Genomic DNA, 27,467 nt, shown 5'->3' on the forward strand with positions numbered 1-27,467 from the left:
CTCTAGATCAGACATTACTGTCCCTCACAATCAACTGCTTTTAATAGAATTCTACAATATCTAATCAGAGTGAAGAATCCCATGCTATTTTAAAAGTCACAGTTGTGGGACAATAATATATTACTGCACCAGTGAGATTTCCAGTAAAATCCAGTAAAATGATTTTATTGTACAATTGCTTTGGATAGTAGTACAAAATAGGGTTTCAAAACTGTATGCAATACAAGTTACCAAAATGTTAATGTTAATCTTAAAAAACATTTCCAATGGTAGTTTAACATTATTTGCTTTTTAAAAAAAAAATCATTTATCCATTTACTACATACATATTGTACAAATATATCTTCCTATACATCATTTACATTTCAGTAGTAGGCAATACCAAGTGTGTCCATCACCATCACAATTGCTTGCAGAGGATCCACGACCTCTTGCATGTTATCTTTCCTCAAGACCCAGTCTGGTTTAATCCTATGAAAAGATCAGTGGCTTGCATTAAAACATTTCAATGTCACAGCAGAAACAGAAGACCAATTTTTAAGCACTTACCTTGAAACTGTTTTTATTCTCAGAGGAGTTACTGGAACAGAGGAGCTCCCAGCTAAGGCAGGGTTTGTTTTGTGCTTCACGAGTGTTCTCTCTGCATCCATCCTGTGTTTCCGAGCTGTGAGCTTGTAGAGGCTCTGGATGCAAGGAACAGTTCTTGGCATGCCTCGGATTTCCTGAGGAAAGAAAGGGGAAAACAGCACACAGTCAATACTGCAAGTTCAAAAGCAGCCTAAATCAAGAAAATATGAGTGTGTTCACTTTCTTGGAAATGCTTTTTTTTAAACCAGAGTTTAGTTGAAATTAATACTACAGCCATAACAGGTACGAGAGAGAAAAAAAAAATTACAAACACCACCAAAACATGCAAGAAAAGTATGTTAAATGAAACCACTAAACCCAAAACATTTAGGTCTTACCAAAGCTCTTTTAGAGTCCTTTGAAAGGATGGCCAGCAAACAACAGGTCTTTGTGAAAATGCTTCCTCCTTTCTCTGAAACTTTGTCCCCAGCTTTGCCTCTGTACATTTGCAGTAGGTCTAGTAAAGTATCTACAGAATTTTCAGCTTCATAAACTGCTCGAGTAGTTCTTTCATACTGTTAAACGAGAAAGAGACAAGAGAGCTTCTATAGACAGATCTTTAAAGCATCCTTAGTTTACAGGTTATTAATTAGAGGTTAGAGGAAAAAGCAAAGCTCATATTCTCATATATAGAATAAATTTGTAGATGAACTGGTGTCCAAGCAATACAAATCACTTCTGTATTTACACAATTGTAACAGATTATAAAAAGGTGCCTTTTGTGCTTCCTCCCTTGTTAAGAAACCCATAGAATCTGATTCTATATTTATAATAAATAAATAAATTAGAAGAATTTCAGACAAATTTAAAAAATTGTGATACCTTGCAATGCCTTGAGGCCATGAAATCGTTTTTTCACCAAAAACCTTAATATAACTATTACAAAGTAAATAACTGGTTTCATAACAACAGTGAAAATTCAGAACCTATTTTAATTCAAAAGAACTACTCTTGTTGCTCCAGATTTATTGAGAAATTTTGTGAATAAGCAAGTACTACAATAAAGTAGCTAACTGCTTATAAACTTGCAAAAGAAAAAATTCAAGTTACCTTAGAAACATTGAGCAGAACCTGAACTGAGTATCTGATCACATCCATGCATGGAACACTCCGGTTGCAGCTTCGAATCAGAAGGAAAACACTGAAGATTGCTCTGCTCTGAGCCATATTTTCACAACACAGTGGGGACAGCCTGGTAGCCACCTCTAAAACAATTAAAGAAAAACAAATAGAGAAAAGAAAATTCTGAACATCAAGGAAAATAATTACAAACTAGGATTTTCTCTATTTTTAACTAAAAGTGCAAAGTAAAAACTGCAATTATTGATTTAAGGAAGTGTTTTTAAAGCAAGTTTAAATACTCTAGACTAAACATTAAGAAGACAAAATGATCCACAGAGAATATATACTGATAGTAAAAATGACAATAAACTTATGTTAGGTATAGCACTACTAGGACTGACAGAAAATTTTAGAGCAATCATACAGGCGTTCCTTTCTCCACATAACCATTTAAATATTATTCTTAAATCAATAATCTAATTTTAGTCTGGAAAACCCTCCATTATACCCCCTAACATTCACATTTTATAATCATGCAGAAAGCCTAAAAATCACTATGAACTCTCCTCAGCTGAAAAAAATCCAGTTTTTATCCTTCTGAAAATGAGTTATAATAAAACAAAATACTGACCAAGATGCTTTAGTGCTGCAAGAATGTAGGAAAGATGTTTGTATTTTAGAAGGTGATCAATTGCAATTGCAGTTCTGTTGCCCAGCTTATTTTCTTCTCTGCTCTTTTCATTGGCCTTTATTAAACTGCACCTTAAAGATCTGGTTTTTGCTGTGTCAGTCATCTTTCTCCAAGAATATCCCCTCCACAATGCCTACAGAAAAGGAATTCCATAAAGAGAAAAAGTTTTAAAGGAGAGACAAGACAACTGAACTTTCATCACCATTCCAAATCAGTTTTACACAAGTCTGACAAAGTATTGAATGACCTTGGCTATTCAGTTTTAAGTCATTAACACTCAGTGTTTATTTGTTTATCTTTTGTTACCGTTGGGTTGGACATGACATACACATGTGATCAGGGTCTGAGAAGAAAAAAAGTTTTTTATTCTGCGTGTTCTTTACCTTATATACGCTTAACAAAGTGTGATCTCAAGTTATTAACTACATCACAATAACTTATTATATTCATTGGTGCAAAGCAATTAATGTCAATATAATTGGTAAAAGTTTTACAGAAATTTAATAAGACACGTATAAACATCTAATTATGCATGTAGTCTAGCTTTCAAAAATTTTCATGTATCTTTTCTAATCAGTTTCTATGCTGATGGTTTTGTCTTCTTTTTTGCTATGGATACACTCGAAAATCATCAATTGTTATTTTTTCTATTAACTCAGCTTTGCTTGCAGGCCAGCTGTCAAAACCCTTTATACTTTTTATCTTCATATACTGGACTTTCAAGACAAAAGGTAAAAAAATCCACGTATATTCAGTCCACACACACTCCCACCTAAGTCATCTCAAACATTATCTGCTTAGTATTCCTTCATGATCTGTTTGCCTTCAGCCTTCATGGCTAAATCACAGCTGACGTGGCTTGCAGTTTCACTGATAAAGTCATTGGGAAGAGGAAAGATATTTGCTTTGGTCAAAAACCCATGAGGAAAACAACCAGCTGATAAAAATAACCAAACCCAAAGCTGTTGTTTCCTCACAAGAGGCGCTCACCTGAAATTTCACTATCCCCACGGCCAGCCTCCTCCTGCGGCGGCGGGCGAGGAAGGCGCGGGCACTCCTCTGGATGACGGCGGCGGCGCGGTGCCTGCGGCTCAGCCAGGCTCGCACGGTGCGCTGCAGCCGCACCACCCTGCCGCGGTCCCGCACGAACCGCCGGCGCTGCGCCCGCGCCCGGAACCAGCTCTGCGCCAAATGAAAACACCCTTCTGGTTACTCAGAACTCTTCCCCCAGGTTCCCTTTTCACACCCTAATGAGTGCTGATAAAATGTGAGTGTTTTAACATGAGCTTTGACAGATACAGGCACTATAAACATCATCAGTCATAAATAACCTCCATGGCTCTGATTGGCCTTGGGTAGCTAAAATGCAAGACTGCAAAATGCAAGACTGCAAAATGAAATCTTAACTGCGAGCCACTAATTCACAGGATTCAGAGGTTGACCAGGTTGGAAGAGACCTTCAAGATCATTGAGTCCAACCCATGTCCCAACACCTCAACTAGACCATGGCACTGAGTGCCACATCCAGTCTTGATTTAAACATATCCGGAGATGGTGCCTCCACCACCTCCCCAGGCAGCCATTCCAGAACTTTATCACCCTTTCTGTAAAAAACCTTTTCCTAATATCCAACCTATATTTCCCTTGACACACTAGGGAAGCATTCTGAGGAGAGAAGGGTAGAGGAGGGGACAGATAGAATGGCTTTCAGTTAGAAGGAACCTACAATGATCATCCAGACCAACTGTCTGGCCAAAAGATAAAATATGTAACTCTCCCAATTTACACTTCTGTCCAGCACTACTATGCCCTAGGAGTTCTCTCTTGGTTGGCTTTTAAGGAGAACCACCATTCCACTTTTCTCATTTCCCAGCTCTGTTTCTTCCCATCTATAAACAAAGAAGGGAGATAAGGTGTGCAAATCAGAGCAAAAAACTCCTTTTCCATCCATTTTCTCTTGCCTTAAAGAAAAAATCTAACTTATGGGGAGAAATAACAGATTTTTATAAATGGAGAATTAGTAGGGCAAAGTTTGCCATGGCAGCCGTGACCAGAGAACAGCTATTTCAGAGCTCCCATTTCAGCCTCTCCATTTATCCAGTGCTGGCTTCCCATTCTGGAACTAAGCTAATGGTCAATTTGGAGACCTGCAAATAATTTTTACAATTTTGTAGTGTTGCAATACAGACGTGATTTTGATATTGTTTTTAGATAAGTAAAACCTGGTTTCATTGAAATGCTGGAACCTACACAGGCTTTGATACCACTGGCAGATCAGAAGCATCCAACCAAATAAATCACAGTATCCCAAGGGATTGTTCATGTAAGGAGATGCTCTACATTTCAGAAACTTTACAGGTTGTTATGTCTGATCTTTTCTGCTTCCAGTAGGACATAAAGAAATAGGCTAAGACAGCACTCAGATTTCTTTAGCAAGCTTGATGGTCTGAAGGAAACAAATTTTCCTGTCCATTCTCAGCTTTAAAATGCTTAAGCCTCCAGAACTTGCTCAGCTGTGTATAAGCAGCATTATTTAATAAATCACAGTCTCCCTAATTTAGCTTTATTTTCACATGTAAAGGAACTACATTGCCTTAATGATACAACTTAGCTCATAGAAAACAAGTCAGACTATTACAAATCATTCAGCCTTAATCAGACCAACCTGTATTATAAGAACAGATGAGATTTGGGTTTGTGCAAGTTTTAAGGTGAGGTGAAGCCTGAAGGCCCTTTGAATTTTAATTGCTGAGATGTGATGATATACTGCTGCTGTAAAATAAAGAAGTCTCTTCTTTTGTTTCTGTTCTGAAATCTGTTGAAGGAAAACAAAATGGGGAACATTATTAATTTTCATACTCTGAGGCAGTTGGATATCCACATAAAGAACATAGTCCACAGCAATACACTATTAGATACTGAAAATCACCTCAGAACTAAAGTAAGCTACCACTCTGCAGCACTAGGTCTCTAATTTAAATGGTAAGACAGAGAAGTGATTGTAAGAAATATTATCAATACATGGCAGAGAACAATTTCACTGCAAGCCTATGTGTGCAGAATTATCAATTACAGGTAAGCCACAAAGATCTCAGAAGCTACAACAACACCCAACAGTGAAAATTTACTTTAGTTCTAAAGAATTGTAAGAAAAGGCTCTAACTGTGATCTATTCTGACCCCAACCAACACTCAAAGCAGCCAACAAGAACTTAATTTCAAGACCAAGAAATCAAGTTTTCCTCTCCTTGCCAGTCAGAATTAATGGTAAAACAGCTCTAGAGATACTTTACATCCAAAGCAAAGTTTTAATTTGAATTATACCAACCTTTTTCCTGACTAAATAACCCCGGATAAATGCTTGCAGTTTAATGACAGCTCTTCTAGTCTTATTGTATTTCATAAATTGAAGCCTGCCTTCCTGCCAAGCCCGCAGATGTTTTTGGATAATTACAGCAGCAGCTTTTTGTTGAACAAATTTCCTTCTTGCCTTGAAACCCCTATATGCACTTTGGATCAGACATGCAGCCTGGTGCTTCTGAAAAAGATACTAAAAGAATGCACTGATAATTAAAATTTGTTCATTCATGTCAGGATCAATATACATTTATTTTTAGTTCTAGGGTTTTTTCCCATCATAAGAATAAAAATGGAATGAGAAGTACAAGTAAACTCATACAGTAGCTGTTTATATAAAATGCACTTTCACAGTCTGGAAGGTCTTTTCATTTACCTAAATGGGGTCAAAATATGGGCTTAATCTTTTGAAAGCAATAAAGCCAGCAGAAAATTTGGCATTTTATTTTGGTATCTGTATATAGAGGGATAATTCAACAATTGGAACTGTTCAAAATCAAGAATCAATCCTGTTGCTTAAAGCAAAAGAAGGGTATTTAATATTTTGGAGATTGAACACCTTCGATTTGAACAATCTTCACGCAGGTTCCACCTTTTCTACGCTTCTGCACATTGATGACAAAAATCACTCAAATACACTGAAAACTTTTCAAGTAACCATGACACATCAGAGTGCAAGTGAAAACACACCTCTCTTAGAAGTCTCCTGGCCCTGTACTGCCTGTATGCCAGCTGGATCTTAACTGCAGCACTCCTGGTTGCCAGAAACTGCTGCCGGAGCCTTCGCGCAGCACGGGTCGCTCTCCAGACTCTTTGGATGGTAAGGGCACAGGACTTCATTTGCAAAAACCTAACATGGAAATGCAGTTTTAAGTAAGAAAAAAATGATGGTTTATGAAATCATTAAGATAGATATTGGGAAAGCACAGCTGCTCTCAACCAGATCTTGTAACACCAGAAAACAGGAATAGCCAGCAGCATTGGCAGAAAGACTGATTTTAAACGAAGACACTTTCTGGTTTCCCACAGGAGGTGTTTCCCTAACTTACTGCCAAAGGATGCTGGATAGGGACACAGCAGTTTGAAAGGCATTGGACAGACTGACATGCAACAGGTCCATAAAAGGATATTAACAGGAATAGACAGGGATGTTTAAAAAGCAGGGATGCTGAGGGAGGACCTTGTATCACTGAACAGCATCCCCGATTGCTACCGCCATGGGACAGTTCAGAAGGAGATGAGCTACCAGACTGATCTCATAACAAAATAAACATAAACCAGTTTAACTATTCCATTGTGGATGAAAATGAAATAGTTTTTCAACCTACAAGTTGTATGCTGGAATTTTAACAATATCCAGAACATTTTTCTTGCAAAAGAGAGAAGTGAAAAAGAGATCAAGGCCTACTCTTACTAGAGCCCCAGTATACAAATTTAATTTGTGAAGGAGCTTCCATTCCAGGAAAACAATTAAATGTAACGAAAATCTTGTGCAAAAGAGCAACCCCACCTGCACCAATAGGGTTATATTGGTGCACACATTACAAGGATGCTGCAGGGGCAGAGCCTGAGAACCTGAAGAGTTCTACAGAGTGCAGTGCAGCACTAAATAATTACATAACAAAAGCTTTAAAAGTGGAATAATGCATCTCAGATGGGGTATTACCGAGTCTGCAGCTGTCTGGCTCTGAAGTGCCTCTGGATAACCAGGGTAGCTCTGAGGACAGACATGTATTCCTTCCGTGCCTTGTGACCTCGGAACCAGGCTTGGATGACTCGTGCTGCTCTCATTTTGCTAACCCACTGCCTGGCTTTATAACCTCTGTATGCGGCCTATTAGAGAAATAAAAATGAAAAAAAAAAAATTCAGAACTGTTAATGGAATGAACAAAATTAAAAAGAAAAATATCACATCAACAGGAACAATTTTTGGGATTTCTATCTCTAAAATTCTACAAATATTTAAGTTCTCACAACTAGAAGATGTTTTCAAAACAAATGAAACATATTCAGGGAAATACCACAAATGCCACTCTTTAATATTAGTTTGCAAAAATAACTATATTGTGAAGAAAAAAATACAAAAGATTAAAAAACCCAAACAGATACTCAATAAAAACCACTTTAATCATTACCTGAATTGTAATGGCAGCTTTTTTCATTTGATGGAATCTGTGTTGATCAATATTTCGCATCCGATGGGCTCTGTAGTGCTGCTGTATTAACACAGCAGAAGATTTGCACAGAAGATATTTCTGTCTCTGAATAAATCCACGGAAAGAGGCCTTCAAAGAAAAAGACAAACTTGGAATATTTCACCACTTGCATCACATAGGCTGGGAATGTTTGCGTATTTCTATGCACAGCTGTACTCACTGGCTTGTTATAAAAACAACAATTAAATAAACATATTTGCAATGTCAAAAGTAATTCTTTTTTTCTACCTTTTAAGGAAAGCAACTATAAGTTAAACGTTGAGAAAAAAACTAAGCAGCTACCAATCCCCCCAAAACATGGAGGTGAGGAAAGCACATCTGATTTCAGTTAAGTAGAGCATGTGGTCTCCAAAAACAGAGCAGAACCAACCTAAGACATTCTCATAGAATGCTAGAATGGTTTGGGTTGGAACGGACTTTTAAAGATAATCTAGCTCCAACCCACCCAACATGGGCAGGGATACCCATTAGATCAGGGTTCTAAGGGCCACAAATCATTATGGAGAGTTTATTTATTTCCCTTCCTTGATTTAGGGGAATTTCCCTCCTTACATTCCTCTTCAAAATGTCAGTTAGGCACTTTGATTAGTCTAGGGTCAATTAGTAAACCTAGGAAGACTAACATGATTGATTTACTCACAGCTTCCTAAACCTGAGTTCTTAGGAATGTAGCAATCATGGTTTATGCCATTCATGGCACTTTACACCCACTACCAGTGCCCTTCTCATGAAAAGATCTTTCATTCATATTCCCATCAAAGAAAACATTCATAAAGCCATTAATACTTAAGAGGTGAAATTCAGTTGTCTTAAAGAACCTTATTTGTGTGTGCTGTGGTACTAAGCTTTATACATCTGCCCTGTAGTACACTTCAGAAACTGATTCTACTGTGGTTTTCAAGAATCTTTAAAACACCTACAAATGAAAAACAAAACACCCAAATCCCAGTACTAATCATTCAGAAGTACCTGAATTTTAATGGTGCTTTCTTTCATTTTGTGAAACCTCATCCTTTGGATGTATCCTCTGACTGTGGCCTGCACAAGGACAATGTTCCTGCGGGTTTGTAGGTAAGCCATTCTCTGGTGCTTCACAGTCAGGTGGGATCGGTAGTGTCGCTGCAGGACAACTGCTGCTCTTTTATAGCTCATGTACTGTGACTGACATTTATGCATTAAGTAATAGGATTGCAATGTAACAGCTGCTGCTCTGAGCTGGATGTATTTTCTACGCTGCAGAGCCATCTGAAGAAAAGACTGAATCTTCCTTGCGGCTCGTAGCTGCTTTGCTGTTTTTCTTGCTTTCATGGCTCGGAAGGCAGACTGAATAACCACTATGGCTTGTCTTTGAGCCAAGTACTGTGCCCTCTGTGCACGAGCCCTGAGGCATGATCTGTACCACCTCTGAACAGCCACTGCTGAGTTCCGGAGCAGTGCATAGCGGGTCCGGGCTCTCCGGCCTCGGAACATGGACTGGATCGTCACTGCTGCTGACTTCTGGGCAAGAAAGCGTCTCCTCTCCACACACATTCGTAGGAACGACTGAATGCGCCGTGCAGCCACATTGGCTTTATACAACTGCCTGGCTTTCCTAGCACGAAAAGCAGCTTGGAGGCAAATGACAGCCTTTCTTATTTCTGCAAAATTTCTCATAGCAGCTTTTCTTGCCATTTTGGCTCTGAACCTCTGCTGCATGACTGTGGCAGCCCAGCACAGCTGTTTGTAACACCTACGCTGTACATACATGCGATAGCTGGACTGTATTACAACTGCTGAACCGTGCAGGAGTTTCAGTTCCTGCCGTGCCCTCACGCCCCTGTATGCTGCCTGAATAACAAGAACGGAATTCTTCATTGTCAGATACTTCTTGCGCTGGTTTTTTCCTTTCAAATAGCATCGGTAGTAGTTCTGTATAAGCATAGCTGCAACTCTCATATTCTGATAGGCCCTTCTGTCTCTGAGCATTCTGTAGGCTGCCTGTATTGTACTGGCAGCTGAATGCATGTGCTTGAGACTCCTTCTCACCCTGACACCTCTGTACACAGCCTGGATGTGAATAGCTGCTCTGCGGAGAGAGTGGTATTCCAAAGCATGCTGCCTTGCCAGAACTAAAGCTCGGTACCTTCTCTGAAAGACAAGAGTAGCTGCTTTAAGGGAGAGGTATCTCTGACGTTCTCTGAAGGCTTTGAAGTTTTTCTGAAGCACAGTTGCAGCACGGTGCATTTCTCGCTGTTGTTTTCTCACTCGCATGTCTCGAAAAGCCCTCTGGATACAAGTTGCTGCTTTCTTCAATGAAGTGTAATGCTCTACAGCAATTTTCCTGAGCCTGTGGGCTCTGTACCTCCTCTGTATGAGCTGGGCTGCCCACTGAACTCTTCTGTAATGACAGCGCTGCCTATACATTCGGTAGTTTCTCTGTATTATAAGTGCTGCCTCACGTTGTCTCTTCAGGAAGCATCTTGTTTTCATTCCTCTGTAGGCAGCTTGAAGAACTAAAACAGAATTGTACAGTTTTAAGTACTTTTCTCTCTCACGCTTCCCTTCTCTGTAAGCTCGGTAATGTTGCTGTATGATTACTGAAGCAAGCCTGAGTGCTTGATAAGTAGTGTAAATTTTATACATTCTTACCATTGCTTGAATAACTGTAGCAGCTTGATGCATTTGCTGCATTTTTTTCCTTACCACAAATCCTCTATAAGCAGACTGTATGATAACAGTGGCATTAAGGAGAGAGAGATATTTTTGATGCTGAATATTTGCTAGTTTTGTTGCTCTGTATTTTCTCTGAATTACAATGGCAGCTGACTTAATAGAAAGAAAACGTTTTCTTTCAAGGAAAGTTCTAAACCTTCTTTGAATAATCACAGCCGATTCATTCATGGTTCTGATAAGCCTTCTTGTTTTCATACCACGGAATGCAGCCTGGATGTGCAGTACAGCATTTTTCATAATCATGTAGTTCTGAACTTGTGCATCTCTCTCCTTACAAGCACGGAACCACTGCTGAATCTGCCTCGTTGCAAGCAACAACTTTCTGAAATCCCTCTGTTGTTTGTGCATCCGATAATAGGACTGGATTATTACTGCTGACTGGTGCATAGTTTTTAAGTCTTGTCGTATTTTCATGCCTCTGCAAGCAGCCTGGAGGATAATAACAGACTTCTTTAGTTCCAAGTACTCTTTGCGTTGTACTTTACCTAAACAAAATGCTCTGTATTGCCTTTGGATTCTTATTGCTGCCATTCTCATTGACTGATACTTTCTGCTCACGCAATACATCTTAAACGTGGCTTGGATACAAACAGCTGCTTGGTGCATACACTGAACCTGTCGCCTCACTCTTACACCTCTGTAAATCGCCTGCATTTGGACTGTGACTCTTTTTAAAGACAAATAGCTCTGCCTTTCACATTTAGCATGAGTAACTGCACGGTAACGCCTTTGAACAGCTACAGCTGCAGATCTAAGTCTTTCGTATTCCTTCTTGACCAGGTAAGATTTGAAGGCAGCTTGTATAATTGCAGCAGCTTTGTTTAGTTTGTTCAGTTGTCTCCTCACACGCATCCCACGGTAAGCAGACTGCAAGACTAATGCAGCTGCCTTGGTTTTTAGATAAACTGCACGTTGGGTTTTTTTCATACAGTAGGCTGTGTAGTATTTCTGAATCACCAAAGTGGCTTGTCTTAGTTTCTTGTATTTTAGTTGATTTATGTGCATTCTGTAATAGGATTGAATAATTGTTGCAAGATGATGTTGCTTCTGAATGGTTTTTCTCACAGCTTTCCCCCTCCACAGTGCCTGAAGACACACTGCGGCATTTCGCAGCTGAAGGTATTCTTGCCGTTGTCTCTGGCCTAGAACCTTGGCTCTGTAATGCCTTTGGATGGTTAGCACAGCGTGCTTCACAAGCTTGAATTTCTTCACAGCCATGAATTTTCTGAAGGTAGACTGTATCTTAGTAGCAGCAGCATGCTGTCTTTGAATCTGCTTTCGCACCCTCCAGCCACGAAAAGCTGCTTGTAAAGAAAGCACTGCTGCTCTTGTCATTAAGAAGTTCAGCCTTTGCCTCTTACCACCCTTACAATTTCTGTACCACCTCTGAATCACAATGGAGGCCTGAACCATTGCCTTGTGTTTCACTCGTGCAGCATGAGCTCTAAAAGCAGCCTGAATTTTAACAGCAGCTCTGCATTCAAGTTTGAGCTTTTTGCGTGTTTTATAGCCCCTGTAGGCTGCCTGTAAGCACACAGCTGCTTTTCTAACTTGCAAGAACTCTTGCCTGTGACACCGGGTCTTTCTGCAGGCATGGTAACGTTGTTGAATGACAGTGGCAGCACTACAGATGCTTAAGTACCGTTGCCGGTCCCTTTTCATTCTGTAGCAGGCCTGAAGTAATATTGCAGCCTCCCTCCACCTTTGTATTTGTTTCCTGACAAGATAGCCTCGAACTAGAGCCTGAATTCTTATGCAACCTCTCTTAAATTTCCTGTAATCTTCTTTAAACTGAAGAGCACGTCTCCGAGAGCGATACCTTCGCTGGACGTAAAGCGCTGCTTCCCTCAGTGCACAGTAATGCTTACGGACCTGCCTCATCTTTGCCAGAGCTTGGATCTTCACTGTGGCCTCTCTCAAGGCTTTAAATCTCTTCTGGGCAACGTAAGCACGGAAAGTGGACTGAATTTTGATTACAGATCTCAGGATACAAGCCTGTCTCCTGGCCTGCATCCCTCTGTAGGCAGACTGGAGAACAATGGCAGCCAGACGCACCTTCTGGAAAGCAGCAGTTGCTTTTTTAGCAGCCAGGTGTGCCCTATACCGGGTTTGAATTACAGAAGCAGCATTTTTAATCTCTTTGTATCTTTTTACTTGTTGGTATTTTCTCACGTGTGACTGCAATGTAGTAACAGATTTTTTTAACTGCAGGAATCTTTGTTTCTCTCGTTTCATTCTCCACAGTGATTGAATAACACACGCTGCTTTTGCTTGTCTGTACAGCTCTCGTGCCTTCATGCCTCTGAAAGCAGCTTGGAGAACTATCACTGCTGCACGCTTTTGCAAGTAGGACCCTCTTTCACCTTTGCCCAGTTTGTAAGCTCTGTAATACTGCTGAATTGTCACTATTTTTGCTCTGCGCTCCTGGTAAACACGTCTGGCCAGCTGACACCTGTACCAAGCCTGAATCTTGATAACATTTTGCTTAACATGTAGATACTGCTTCAGGTCTCTGTGCATCCTGTACCAAGACTGTATGACAAGGGCAGCCCTCCTTCTCTTAGCCAGTTTTGAAGATTGCCATTTTCGGAAATAACTCTGAATCACCAAAGCTGCTTTAATTTTCTGCTGAATTTTGTATTTTCTCCATCTTCTGAATGCAGACTGAATAGTAAGTGCTGAAGACTTTAGGATTTGGTATCTTTGTCGATCTATTTTTGCCAACTTAGCTGCACGCAGATGTCTCTGAATTGTAACAGTAGCCCAAACAATTTGTTTATATGCAGCAACAGACTTCACCATCCTTATCCTTGCTTGTACAAAAATAACACAGTGTCTTAGTTGTAAGTATCTTCTCCTTGCAGAGTATCTCCTCCAATAAGCCTGCAAGTAAAAAAAGAAAAAATTTAGTATTTTCTTCACAGTATGTTGACTTAAACATAAATAAGGACTATCATCTTCAGACTTTATAAGATTTCTTATTCCTATACTTATCAGAACCACAGAGTATTCTGAGTCGGAAGGTGTGACAGCTAACAGCTGTCCTGGAGCCCTCACACTCATAGACAACAGTAACTAGAACTGGACCAGTCTATGCCCGTAGGGAAAAGAAACAAACACACCTAGGAAAAGGTACTGGGAACCAGGAGATTCAAATTCAAAGACACCAAGCCAATCCCTGATGAGCACAGACACAGGCACCCATTGGCCAGTGAGCTGGGTGTAACCAGATTCAGCCAATTAGGACCAACCATGAGGGTGTTTGAAAGCCATATAAAAGGAACTGTACTCAATAAAGTCTGTTATTGCCATAGGAACTTAGGTGTGTCAAGTCACATCCATCCTCCATCCCAATTGCGACAGGATTGATCCACAAGGACTGAGTCCTACACTTGACTGAATGGCCCAGACCAGGATCAAACCCATGACTATAGTGTTGTTGATGCCATGCTCTAACCAACGGAACTCATCTCTGGGTCTTAATCCCTAGGAAGTCAAATGCAGAAATCTATTTTAAAAAAAGAAAAAAAAGCAAAAACTAATGGTTTTTAAGTATTTTCAATTCTGGGAAAAGCCTCAATTTGCCCTGGCAACAGCAGATTCCCTTCTATACTATCCGATAAATCAGCAATTCTTTAAAATCCAGTTGGATAATATTTCACTTCAGAGTGAAATATTTATCTTTGGGTAATGGTGCTGAAAGTATCTTGAGAAACTGAATTATCTGCCCAAACTACCATTGCCATGTCTGCCACTTTGAATGTGCTCACTGTAGGTGACATAACACTAGGAGAGTAATTTAAATTATTTTTTTTAAAGCTTCTTTAAGTAATGATCAGCAGCTGCAAAGAAGAAAACCAACACAATCTCATCAGTCCTTACATTAATGTTTAATGTCCTGTGTTTTAATGCTTATGGTACTCCAAAATATTCACAAAGAAGGAATAATTGTTAATTTAACAGCACATTACCATCCCTCCCTAGAGAGAAAAACTTACTAAACCTCACAAAAGCAAAGAGGGGAAAAATAATTTTAAAAAATTATATTTCATGAAAGCATTAATTGCTGCAAGCAGCACAAATGGACCTTAGCGAGGCTCTTTCTTAGAGGTTTCAAGGGGTTTCCTTGCCGTGTACTCGTGCTTAAATTGTATTACCTGAATGACTGTGGCAGATTTATTTCTGGCTTCCTCCAGTTTTGCCTTTTTCAGATTGAAGAGAGTCCTCCTGGCCAAGGATCCTCTCCAGTGCTTCTGGATGAAAATGGCTGCATTCTCTCTCCTCAGGATGCGCCGGCGAGCCAAGAAGTTCATCGCAGATTTCTGAATTATCCGAGCAGCTCTGTCTCTTTCCTACAAAGAGTAAATTTCCACTGAATATTATCTATGGAATTTTCACTCAATTATTTTATTTGAATAACTATCCATATCAATTTCATAAAATTATACTACATATGCATACATTCTAAGATTAATTATTTAAAAATAATGCCTCCAATGTTTAAAGGGTTTTGGTTTTGATTCCTTCTTCCCTACCAGCATCTTTACTATTATTTCAAAAGAGTTGTAAAGGGAGAGTTTTGTCATCATTGTTAAGGTTGGGTAGATTTTATACAGTAAAGAAACTGGAGATGAAAAAGCCTAAATAGAACCTCTGTCCCTTTCCACACCACAGATTCTCAGAATATTTCACTCGAATACTGTTTCAACATCAATATGTAACCCAGCACAACACAGAAAACCTTAAGGTGCCATAGTTTTAAAACCTTCACTAAATCTGGTATAACCATCAGAAAATCAAGATACAGAACATAAGAACTCATGAAATTTAATTCAAAAGACTGGTGAAACTTGGCTCCTCAACAAAAATAGTAAATCCATGCAGAAGTTTAATTACTCTTCTCATCTTATAGACATTAATAGAGATTAACTATTCCTCTAGTTTTAAGGAAGCAGTGCAACTATTTTATCTTTGAAATAGTGGGAGAAGAGCTTAAGGGGTAACACACAAAAAATAACAGTAGCCTCTAAACACCTGTAGGTACTTCAGAAGCCTAAAAGAAAAGCAGAGTTAGTAGATTACACCACCAAGCAGGCCACATATTTTTATAATAGAAATGGCACTCATTAGTTTAAATGCCAATATAAGTCCAACAGACCTGTATTTTCCATTGAATTTATATTATATTTTTTTCTTAATGTAGAAGCTATGGATATTACATAGGCAAAGAGTACCTGAGAGAGTTTCAGTTCCCTTTTCAGCCTGTACTTCCTCCAAGCAGCCTGAATTAAACGAGCAGCTCGGGTTTCTTGGCGAAGATCGAGGAGCCGTGAACACAGAAATGACAGGTAGGTGATAACAACCTGCAGAAACACACAACACAGCAGCCTTTTGTAAGGCTGTACAAAAGAGCAGGACACATTCACATGAGGGCAGAACACGTTTATACCAACTCTGAAGGCATTTTTACCTTCTCATCAGGAATTGTATTTGACATGTCTGCATGATGAATCATTGCTGGTATCCCGCCTAGGTCAGAAACTGCAGCATTGATCAGCTGGAAGTTTTGCTTTTCATTGTCCAGAAGTTCCTTGTATAGGACTGAGGGAGCTACAGATTTGTAAAGATAAAACATTAGTCAAATCAAATTGTGCAAAGAAATAGATTTAATATGAACTTCTGTACATCAAATAACTCACTTTGATCAAATGTTTCTTCCACAGCATTTAGAGAAATGTCAGACTCAGATGAGGAGGAAGAGTTTAGTCCCACTGTAACAGTTCTTGAACATTCTACAGTTTGAGTTGTTCGTTGGCACACAGCTTCCAAAGGTATGTAACAGGGGTGATAGTGATGAATCAAATAACATAATACTCTGCCATCTGAGAAACACACTGTGAAATTTTCCACCTGTTAAATAAAATATAAATTCCATGATTTTTTTGTACTAGTCAACTGGTATAAACTGGCTATAGAATTCTTCTCTTGTACCTTTAAATGTGACCAAGTGCAAATTATTTTCCAACAAAAAAATTTTAAATAGCTACTAAAACGCTTAGTAAAATTCCACAAACAATTCCAATTCCAGCAAAAAATGTTCAATTTTTAAAAAGTATTTTTATGCACAAGACTAATTAGAAGGGGAAAATTTTTTCACAGGTTTGTTTAAAAAGATAGGTGCAGCTTAACTCACAGAACAATGGTTACTTCAAATCAGATTAAACGAAGTGCAGAAGAATATTTACAAATAATTTCCATTGACTTCTACTACATATTTAATGGTTTGAAGAACTCTGCTCTGTAAAGGATTACAACAGCACAGGGTGTACTTGTGGAAGTGTACACAAAACTATTTACCTTGATATTGTAAAATCTACAAACAGCATTAACCCATGCCATCAGCAGCTTCACATTTTCACTGTAAGTCTGAGATGAGAAGTTACTACTGTCTTGCTGTACTCTAAAAGAATTTTGAGATGTCTTCATAGCACCCAATAGTGCTTTTGTCTTGTGTGTGTTCTTCAAAAACTCAATTTCTTCTTTTAAATGTTCCACATTCAGAAAAACATCCACCTGTTAGGAAGAAAAACAAAAAATGGACATCTCAACAGTCTGACACGTCCTGCATTACAGCTGCTAGATACAGCGCTTTAGACATGGCATTTTAAAGAGAATCTACACTCACTTCTTAGCAGCACCTGCCTCACAATCAGCAGTGGATAATCTGGACTTGCCAGCATAGATGGCAGATAAAAACCTCTAAATCTACCCTTCCCACTGTTCTGTATAAAAGAGTTACTGCATTAGTTAATAGCTGGGAGAAGCACGGCAATTCCCTGTGTAATTCCAATGTGCTCTCAGAGGAAACAAAAATTTCGAAGGACTCGAGCTAGTTGGAGAACAAGCAGCATAGCCACAGGGCTTGGATAAAGCCACTACTCACTCAAGTTATTTCTCTGATCAAAAGCAATGCAACTGTGACACATGCATCAGAAGAACTAACTGAAGGAAGTTAACTACTTAATAGTGCAACAGTACTCAAGAAAGAAAATAATTACATTTGAATTTTATTATATTGTCTATCTTACTTATAGTTCTGTGGCAGAAATCTTTAATATTCTTGCTGTACATATACTTAATTGCACTTACATTCCTGACTACTTAGTGATATTCCACCTCAACTTTTATCTTATTCTGCCTTTCATGTTATGTTCCTTCCAACTGGATTTGTCTGTTGGACACTTATTTTTAAAATATCCTCTGACTCAAGTTAACTCTTAAAACAAATTAAGAAAACTATTTTGACTTCCTCTACTAACTTTTGAAATGTCATTGCAGTAATGCCTAAGAAATCTTCATTCTTATTTCAAGGATGTTCCATCAACAGTTTCAGATAAAAGTAAGAAAAGCAGAAGAGCTATAGCTTCAGAGTTTATATTGCCTAGCAGCGTAACCTCAAAATGTCCTTTTCAGTTATTAAGAGTCTACCTGCAGTTTGCAATCAACATTATTTTACTTTTGAGTATCAATTCTGCTACTCTACGGCATTATCTCACTTTTTTCCAAAAAGCCGAACGAACGTGTAAGAAAAAGCACAGTTAAAACATTATCCAAGCTGTATTGTTAGGGAACAATTAGCAGTTTAGTAAAGTTTACATGGAGCTTTGAATGCACAAAGCAAATAATTTCATTCTAAAATTTGATTAGTAGAGGCTTTCACAGACATCAAATATTCCTGAAAGAGTGGTGTTTTCATTTTTACTCCTTTGTAACTAGCAAAAACCAAACAAAATAATCAATTGAATAGTACCTGGAAGGCAAAGACAATTTTCCACAGCAGTGCTAACGTTCGTTCCCTGTGCCTATCCACAATATCCCTGGAGTCAATTGAAGCACCTATCAAATAAAACAAGGGATTAAAGTGTGCAGTAGTTATCTGATGCACTTACAATAACCCTGATTTCTAGGCCTTACCAGTTTCATCTTTCAAGTGCACTCCTCGCTCTTTAAGGACATTGAGAGCAATATCCACATTATGCATCTTCTGTAGCCGACTGATTGCAGGAACTCTCAGCTGTTTTGAAAGACTCCAGTTTTTGGTCAGAAGCTCCACTGTTCTCCTAATAAAGGTAATTGCATGGTTTAGTACCTCTGATGAGCTCACATTAAATATGATATAAAAGAAAATAAATATTTCAATAGAATTCTGTATCAACGCACACAAGACGAATGCCACATTGTAAGTCCACAGCCAGGTTTGTTACAGCAAAATCAAATTCATCCAGTGGAGTCTGAACATGACTGACAGGCAGCCCTAGGAAACCCAGATGGCGGGAAAGGTCACCCTCACCACTCAGGAAGTCCCGGGAAAATGCAAGCAAAAGGTCTTTGCTAGCCTAAAGTAAAAACAAACAAAAAAAAGAAATCTTAACACTACAGTATTTGTCAATCAGAATACAATTTTCATCCTTTGTACCTTGTACATTACATTTCATATTTCCTTGTCTAATTCTTAAAATTATGTGGGTTTTTAAAAAATTATTTTTAGCAAGTCACATAACTTTAACTTTTGTCAGATTAAAAACAATAAAAAAATTATACACTGAGTCTTAGGACAACAATGGAGGAAGACATCAAATCCCAGCTCTCACCTTGAATTCTGCATCCTTACAAAAGAGGCAGGGGTCATGGTCAATCATCCTGGACCGTTTGGCACAATCCAGAAAACAAACCAACAGAAGCAATTTTTTCAGTGTGAATTTTGACAAAGCTTCTTCATGACCTGAAATGATAGAACTCAGTAAGTGATAGTTTAAAAATGAGGTGCTAGAAATAAATTGTTTTGGAAGCAGTTGTTACCTTCCCGGTAAAGGTGGGGCACAACAGGATGTCTGTATTCAGCTGCAATGTCAGGGTTCCACAGCAAGCGGTTAAGGATAAATATTGCTAAACCCATAACATCACTGTTACTCTCCAAAGCTATCAGTTCTCCATAAATAGTCTAATATGAAAGAAAGGGAAAAAAGCAAAAGTGTTAAAAGTTACCTTAAATACTATGTGATTTTGTGAACAATATACATTATTGAATCTCTAAAATAATGAATGGAAATTGATCTCTATCAAACAGTTTTCAAGTGAGTCCCAGAAAGGTAAAGCCAAAGGAAATTTCAGAAGATCTAATTTCATTCCAAAACATGTATGGTCATCCATGTCTGAGAAACCAATCAGAAATTTCTTTAAGATGACCACGTTTTTCTCCAGTTTAGTAAAGTGAAACTGACAGGGTATGCTTTTGTGTTATTGACCATGGAATTAACTTCCACCATTCTTGATTAAATATTTTACTTCTTAATAAAGTAATCACTCTTTAAAAGCAAGTATGTTGTAACAATTTAAAACATATGCATCATGCTGTAACTGAATTGAACCTACCTGAATTAGTATTGACAGACAATATAAAGAAACCCAAAACAACCTCTACTAAAAAAATTGCTAAATGTCCTTTGAACTTAGATTATAGACTTTACACAGTGAACTTACCTCCAGACCTATACGCAGCCATAAAGGGTTGTAAGATAAAAGCCAATTAAGGACTTTCTGCCTTTCTCCTGCAAGACAGCATTTTTTAATATTAGATCTTGCAAACATTTCAGATTAATGCAAAAATTTCTATTAACCGATTTCAGATTAAAAAAGTCAGTGTGTGAATAGCCCTTTTGCCACTGCAGGTGTCAGTCTCTTACCTATGTCTTTCCAGAGGTGCCTGTCCCTGCGGACCAGCAGGCGCCGGCTCTCGATCTCCCCCTCGAGCCTCTGGATGGCCCTGACCATGGTTTCGCAGGTGAACAGGCGGCAGGCCTCGCGCCGCAGCCGGTTCAGCCTGCGCCGGGCTGTGTACGCTTTCAGCGACGCCTCGTCCTTCGTGGGTGCCTTAGGAAGGCTCCTTTTGTGATGGGCCTCTTCCCCCAGGACAAGAGCAGCTGCATTTACTGTTTAAACATGCACAAAGAGCAAGCACTTACATCTCAAATAAAGGGAGCTTTGCACACCTCATTGATTTTTTTCTCCTCTTGAAGCTGAAGTTTTGTTATTTTTATTCTGACTGGTGATTTATCCTTCAGGAAGCCTGTCAGCTGTTGCACTATACATATGTTGCCAAGTACAAGAATACTAGTCTATTAAATATAAGATCACTCATGAAATAAGTGAGCAGTGCTAGGAATTCAGTTTTAAGATTAATGGTTCCATCTTTGGTTTTTCCAGATGAAACTAAAGATAGAGCAAAAAGCAGGCTATCCTTTTAGTAAAGTGCCAGCTATAATATTTTCCAGCAGGTGGGGATTCCCCACTCACCACCCACTGAGAAGTGCCACAGCCACACATTCCAGTGTATTCTTGGTGCAGAGCACCCTCCCCATGCAGGCGTGTGTTGTGCTGTGCTCGCCATGAGCTGGTGAGCCATCCACACTGATCAGAAGGGGGAAAATATGACAACAAGACTCTGAAAAGGTTTAGTGTGAAATGAGTACTACTACCTGTTACTGTTAATAAGTATATTACATAAAGCTTGAGAAACTGAGAAGACAAAACTATTGTACTCTTACCTTGTGAGGTATTTGTTTTTACATTGAAGTCATCGGGAGTAAGTACAAAATTTAACCACCAGGTGAAACCTCGCTGCTGCTTCTCCTTCCAACGTTCATCATAAAACATGTTTTTAGCAGCAAAAGGCATTGGGTGCCTAGGGATGACTAAAAAAAGGAAAAAAAACAAAAAACTTTTATTTTTGCAGTTCTTGAAATGTTAGATAATCAATATGCATTTAATTCTGGAATGGATTACTGCTTGACACTCCATTTAGCACAACAATCAAAAAGGCAAATTGTTAAAATCTTCAGTGACTTGCAGATCAGGGATTATTAATAAACTTCAGCCACAAAACATGGCTTGAGTTGTTACAGCCCTAGAACTAAGACAAGATACCTAGAACCCAGGCCATTTGCAGTGAGGTAAACTCAAACTGAACTGGATTACATCCAGGAAAAACCATTTTTCTGGTTAGATCAACTTAGTATTGTTAACTATGCAAAATTTTTATCTTGTTGGGATGAAAATTTCTCTTCTGAGGTATTCTGTTGTTGCCTTGAAATGTTATCAGTTTTGGAAGAGGCATTTAACTGACAGCCATCAGTTAAATCTGTTAAAGCTGGGAGCTTTATAAGTCTAAAAGCTCTAATACAGCTTTTAGACTTATAGGCCAATCTAGAAAAAAGTAACATCTACTTTTAGCTGACCATGTGCTGCAACCAATTTTCTTATAAGTAGTCAAAACAGATCACAAAAGGTTACATACATTGTTCCACTTAGGTATTGATTCATTTCAGATACCATCTTCTATTTCAATTCTAAGCAGTTAGGTCTTACCTGACACCAGCAGTACAATTGTGACACTGTTCAGTGTTTTACCAAACACCAGGAGTCTGCCTACCTGTTTTCAGTGGTTTCACAAATGTCAGGTGGGACTGGGCCAATCCAGGGACAGGTTTACTAATTCTCCTGCTAGCTTTAGGTGCCTTCTGAAGTGAAGAACCTACAAGCATTAACACACAATTATCAACATGTGACATATCAAATATGTAAGTGAAAGTTAACATATTGAAGTTTGTATCACTTCTAAATTACAGAACTAGAGTAATTCCCCACGAACCATTCAAAAGGTACTGATGATTTAAAAAGGAGAGGAAGGAAGGTGTGTGGATGCAGGGAACTGGTGAGCCCCACTTCTGTGCCTGGGAACAGATCCTCATGGAAGTGATGTTGAAGCACATATAAGACAAGGAGGTGATTGAAGACAGTGAGCATGGCTTTACTAAGGGCAAACTGTCCCTGCCCTGTCTGGTGGCCCTCTGTAGTGGAGTGGCTGACAGAGTCAACAAGGGAAACCAGCTGATGTCATCTGCCTGGAGTTCTGTAAACCCTTCCACATGGACCCACATGGCATCCTCATCTCCACCTTGGAGAGATGTGGATTTGGAGGGTGTACCATTGGGTGGGTAAGGAATTGCAGCCTGAGGGTTGTGGTCCATGGCTGTATGCCCAGGTGAAGGCTGGTGATGAGCAGTGGCCCTCAGGGATCTGCCTTGGGACTGGTGCCCTTTAATGCTTTATCAATGACAGAGAGATTGAGCACACCTGCAGGTGACACAGCTGAGCTGTGCAGGTGACACAAAGGACTGGGAGAAGAACCCAGAGAGAGAAGCCCTGCAGAGGAGGAATCAGGGGTTCTGGTGGATGAAAAGCTGGACATGAGCCAAGAGTGTGCACTCACAGCCCAGAAGGCAAACTGAATCCTGGGCTGCCCTTGTCCAGCCCATCTAGCTTTATCCTGATGGATTATTAGAAATAACCTGGTAGATAACACACCTTTTCCTGCTGCATATCAATACTTCAGCACACTGTTTTTACACAACCCATCTTAAAAAGCCTGACATTGAATGCACTACTGAAAGCCCCAAATCAAATCCAGATCACAGAACAGATCACTTAACTGAAGAAAGCAGTATGTGCTATTTTGATCTGAAAGCTATGATTAATTTTTCCTGGTAGTTAAATTTTGCAAATTAAATGCATCTTTCAGTCCCAGGCCCTCATTCCTTTCACATTCCAGAGCATATTTGGGGTTGGAACAGTTAGAAAACCAAAAATAAACTGAAATGCAAGTGTCAGCATTTTCTGATCTCCAAGCAATAAACTATTGGCAAACAAAAAGGCAGTGACAACTACACAAGGCTGACTAACCACAGACAGTAAAAAGCAGGCAGAATGAAAAAGACAGAGGAACTTCACTGGAAGGGTGGTTAGGAATTATCACAGGCTGCCCAGGAAAGGGGTGGAATCACCATTCCTTAAGTGTTGAAAAGGTGCATGGATGTGGCACCTAGAGTTACAGTTTGGTAGTGAACACGGTGGTGCCAAATGAATGGTTGGATTCAATGTTCCAAGGGATCTTTTCCAACCTTCATGATTCTACTTTGAAAATATGTGACAACAGCAATGGAGGCAAACACAATGGTAAATGTGCAAGTGACAAATCTTGTGCAGTAACTTTCCAGAAAATGTGATCTATTTAACAAGGTCTCTGCTCAAGAGCTTTTATATACTTTATCTATTAATGTCCTTAACAAATTTACACAGGAATAAAGTAAATTTGAAGCCAATTACATAACCAAAACTCCAACCTAGTTTTCAGTTTTTTCAAACACACATACCTAAAAAATTGCAAAAGCCCACATTTCAGAGATATGAAACATTGCTGGCTGTTGCTAGACAGTTTAGTTTGCTATATACATTTCCTAATGAAATGGTAAACGAAGGAAACACTGCTCACCAGCTTTCTTCCTCTGCCCTACTCTCTCTCCACTGGTGGGTTTGAAGGCTGATGGTCCTCTGGTTGTGTGTGTTTGATTGTCCATGCTAGAGGTAAGAGCTCTTTTTCTCTCCACTTCTTCCACAAACACTGGAGCTGTAACTCTACCATTTCCTACAAATGCTTCACTCTTCCTCTTACGACACAAAGAAGTTGATCCAGTAGGAGATGAATTTACCTTGTCAGTGTGACACTTATTTTCAGATGAAATGGGAGCTGTAACTGGCAGCTGTTTAGATCTTTCTGCTTCCATTTGTCCAGGCACCACATCAGCACATCCTGTTATTGCTTTATTAAGGCATTTTTTAGATTTTGGCTGGCGTGTTTCTGTTCTTGTTTGTTCAGCAGCACCACGCTTACTTTTTATGACAGTGGCAGAAAGAATTGGACGCTTTTTTGGTCGCTCTCTCTGAGAGGGATTGTCAGTCTGGAGTTCCTCTGCAGAAGGAAAACTGCACTGATCTTCCTTGGGTTTATCACAATCAAATCCCTGTGATTTTACATTATGCAGCACAGAGACTTCATTTATGCTGTGGTCTATGTGAACATGTGTTTCTGTCTCTACACCTCCATCTTTTTTCCATTTTACAGGTAGACATCTCTTAATAACATAAGTCTCTGTGGTGGATGATATTAATGCTGCCTCAGGTTTAGGGGTCTTTGATGGTTTATTTGACAAATTGTCCTTCACAAATTGATCAGGTGACAGAATTGGAATAGGCTGTTCTATTACATCAATATCCCCTTGATAATTGTCATTTACAAAAGCATCTGGACTTAAAATTCTCCTTGTACTTAAAAGAGGCATGGAGGCTGAGTGTTCTGGAGTGGAAACTGGCGAGAGTGTGAAATTAAGAACCCCTCCATCATCTGAAATTGGCAATTGTGCTAATCCAGCAGAACTGGAGGCACTCTCAGGTTGCAATTGGTTGTGCTCAGTAAGACATTTATTGATGTTACAGATGTCTGTCTCGGGCAACAGCTCCTTATTTCCAGAGGCAGCAATATCCCCAAATGCAGTAGACCTTCTCAGGGCAAGTGGTGTGTGAACAGTATTGCTGTGCTCCTCTGGCCCGGGGGCAATGGGAGATGGAGGCAGCTGATTCTCAGAGCCAGTGAGAGAGCCATTTCCCTGGGATGCACCATTCTGCTCTGTGCTCTGATTCTCACATGACTGAAGGGGATTTCTAAGTCTAGCCACCTTCTGAGAAACTTGAAATGTTTTATTAATGTTTTTTATTTCTACAGCACTCTTCTTAGCTTTTATTGCAGATGTTCCTGAAGAGTTCTTCTTTTTTAATGTTTCCCAAAGACTCTTCTGGAAAAGAACCATACATAGAAGTTAGTGTGCTGGCTTTCTAAATTCTTCTACATGTAAAAGTAAACATTACTAGCATACCCATAGCTTTATTTTTCTTAAAACCATAAAAAGAACTCTTGATCAAAAATTCACAATATCTTTTTTGCAGGCTTGAAAACCATTTATTTGGTCGTGTTTCAATTTTATTCTTTAAGCTGTAGTTTATCAGTACCTACTTTCCAGCCCAGCCAAAAAAAGTTGAGGACAATGCATAGCATCATTTCCACAGCATCATTTATCACTTTATAGTCCTCCTTCACTAAATTTTCTGGTAATAAAACAATATTTGCATCAGAGATGCCAAAGTAACAGAATAGATACAATAAACACACACTCACCTTTTTCTTTGGGGGCTGTTCAGCAGCACCAAGGAGCACAGCTTGATGTTTTACAACATCATTAACTACAAAAGTCACCAGTTCTCTGATTTTTCCTTCTTCTAATGGTGTCCACGTGATAGAAACAAATATTCTTTGTCCTGACTATTGGAAAAAAATAAATATTGAACATTTAGCATTTAAGTGCACTTTGGTAACATTGAAAATCAAGTAATCAACCAAACAATGAGCAGTATATAGAACATATATTATGACAACATGAAATGATAAAAAATTAAATTTAAAATGTTAAATGTTTAAATGTCAGTTTTCCCTCCTTGGCATGTAAATTTAAGCAATCCCTATCAAAAATGTTGTCTTACTGAAAGGTTGTATACCTCTGAATCAAACTACAGTGGAAAACAAGAAAGAATACATATAAATATAACACATAGTAGAAGGAGAATGTTTGAGTAAAGGTGAGAAGAAGAAATTACATAATTTTTTGCACATATTAACGAAATAAGTCCTCCAGAGTAACTTTGAGAGAATTGTGGTGGGACAAATAATCAGAAATTGATTAACTTAGGACCTTAGCTGACCCTTAATATAAGTGTAAATGTTTTTAGTCAAATTTGACATACAAGTCTTTCAAAAAAAGTAAGACACTGCAAATTATCAAGGAAGTCATGAAGCTTTCTATTCACTAATTCCTAGAGGAACACATCATTCGAGCACTTTGCAGTGAGATTCACTCTAGTTTTCTAAGCCCGTTGGTGCAAGAGATGTCCAGAGCGTTTCTTCCTCTCTCACAAACACTTTGGACAGTCTAGACAATTGTAGATATATGCTCGTCTAAACCGTCTAAACGGTTCTTTTAAAAACTGGCATTGATTGGACTAGCCACAGTTTGCATTTCCTTAAACATCGTAAATGTTTAATCCTATTTTAAGCACGCCTTGCCCTCCGTTGTGTCAGCTAATGAACGTGCAGAAGAGTGAACCAGCATCCTCTTCCCTCAGCTTTTCCTAAACATACGCCCTGAAACTTTTTGACAGCTCTCTGTCTTTAGAACAACATTCCCGAAGAGCAGTTAATTTCATGGTTTATCCTCACAGCAAACACCTCTCTGACGGAGGAGGTTGCAGCGCCCTTGCACAGCTGACAGCCCCCCCTACCCTGAGGGCCCTGCCCCGCCATGCCCGGCTGCCGCCGCCCCTCGGGCCGAACGGAACCGCGGCCCGCACCGCCCTCCGCAGCTCTGGGCCCGCGCCCGCCCCGCGTCCCGGGTGGCTGCGGGCTGCCCCGGGCAGCTCCTCCCGAGCCCCCGGCCCTGCGGCCGCCAGAGCTCCCGCCCGTCCCCTGGCGGGTCCCCCCGTACCTCCACAAAGAAGCGGCGGCGCTCGATGCTGAAGCCGCGGGCAGCGGCGGGAAAGCGCTCGATGACCACCTCGGCATCATCCTCGTTGGGGTTGTCGATGCCCAGCAGGCGCGTGCGGGAGGCGCCCACACGCAGCCGGCCGAAGCTGAGGAAGGGCGGCCGGGAAAAGTAGCTCAGGACCAGCACGGCGGGCTCCTCATCCGCGTCCTCCTCCTCGCCGCCCCGCGGGGCCCAGCGCCGCCGGCCGGGCTTGCTGGCGGGGCTGCGGTCCCCCTGCACCGCTGCGGCGACGGAGCCCGCGGCCATGGCCGGGCAGGCG

At 39.8% G+C, this 27,467-nt stretch overlaps 1 protein-coding gene across 1 annotated transcript; it reads right to left on the reverse strand.

The window, feature by feature from the left end:
- Positions 1–137: 137 nt before the first annotated feature.
- ASPM (assembly factor for spindle microtubules) lies at positions 138–27,454 on the reverse strand. The gene is made up of 29 exons (XM_063165202.1): positions 27,149–27,454; positions 25,789–25,932; positions 24,052–25,408; positions 22,153–22,254; positions 21,269–21,415; positions 20,408–20,653; positions 20,205–20,272; positions 19,524–19,665; positions 19,316–19,446; positions 18,885–19,060; positions 18,639–18,784; positions 18,475–18,560; positions 17,022–17,237; positions 16,364–16,574; positions 16,135–16,274; positions 15,899–16,027; positions 14,822–15,016; positions 8,922–13,547; positions 7,872–8,021; positions 7,403–7,569; positions 6,427–6,586; positions 5,708–5,929; positions 5,046–5,195; positions 3,371–3,562; positions 2,321–2,513; positions 1,678–1,832; positions 966–1,142; positions 550–722; positions 138–471 (listed from the first exon to the last, which is right to left on the reverse strand). The coding sequence occupies exons 1-29, from the start codon at positions 27,452–27,454 to the stop codon at positions 366–368; spliced, it is 10,413 nt and encodes a 3,470-aa protein (XP_063021272.1). The 3' UTR covers positions 138–365.
- Positions 27,455–27,467: the final 13 nt, after the last annotated feature.

Source organism: Melospiza melodia, chromosome 11 (genome assembly GCF_035770615.1).
Source record: "Melospiza melodia melodia isolate bMelMel2 chromosome 11, bMelMel2.pri, whole genome shotgun sequence".
Taxonomy (NCBI): domain Eukaryota; kingdom Metazoa; phylum Chordata; class Aves; order Passeriformes; family Passerellidae; genus Melospiza; species Melospiza melodia.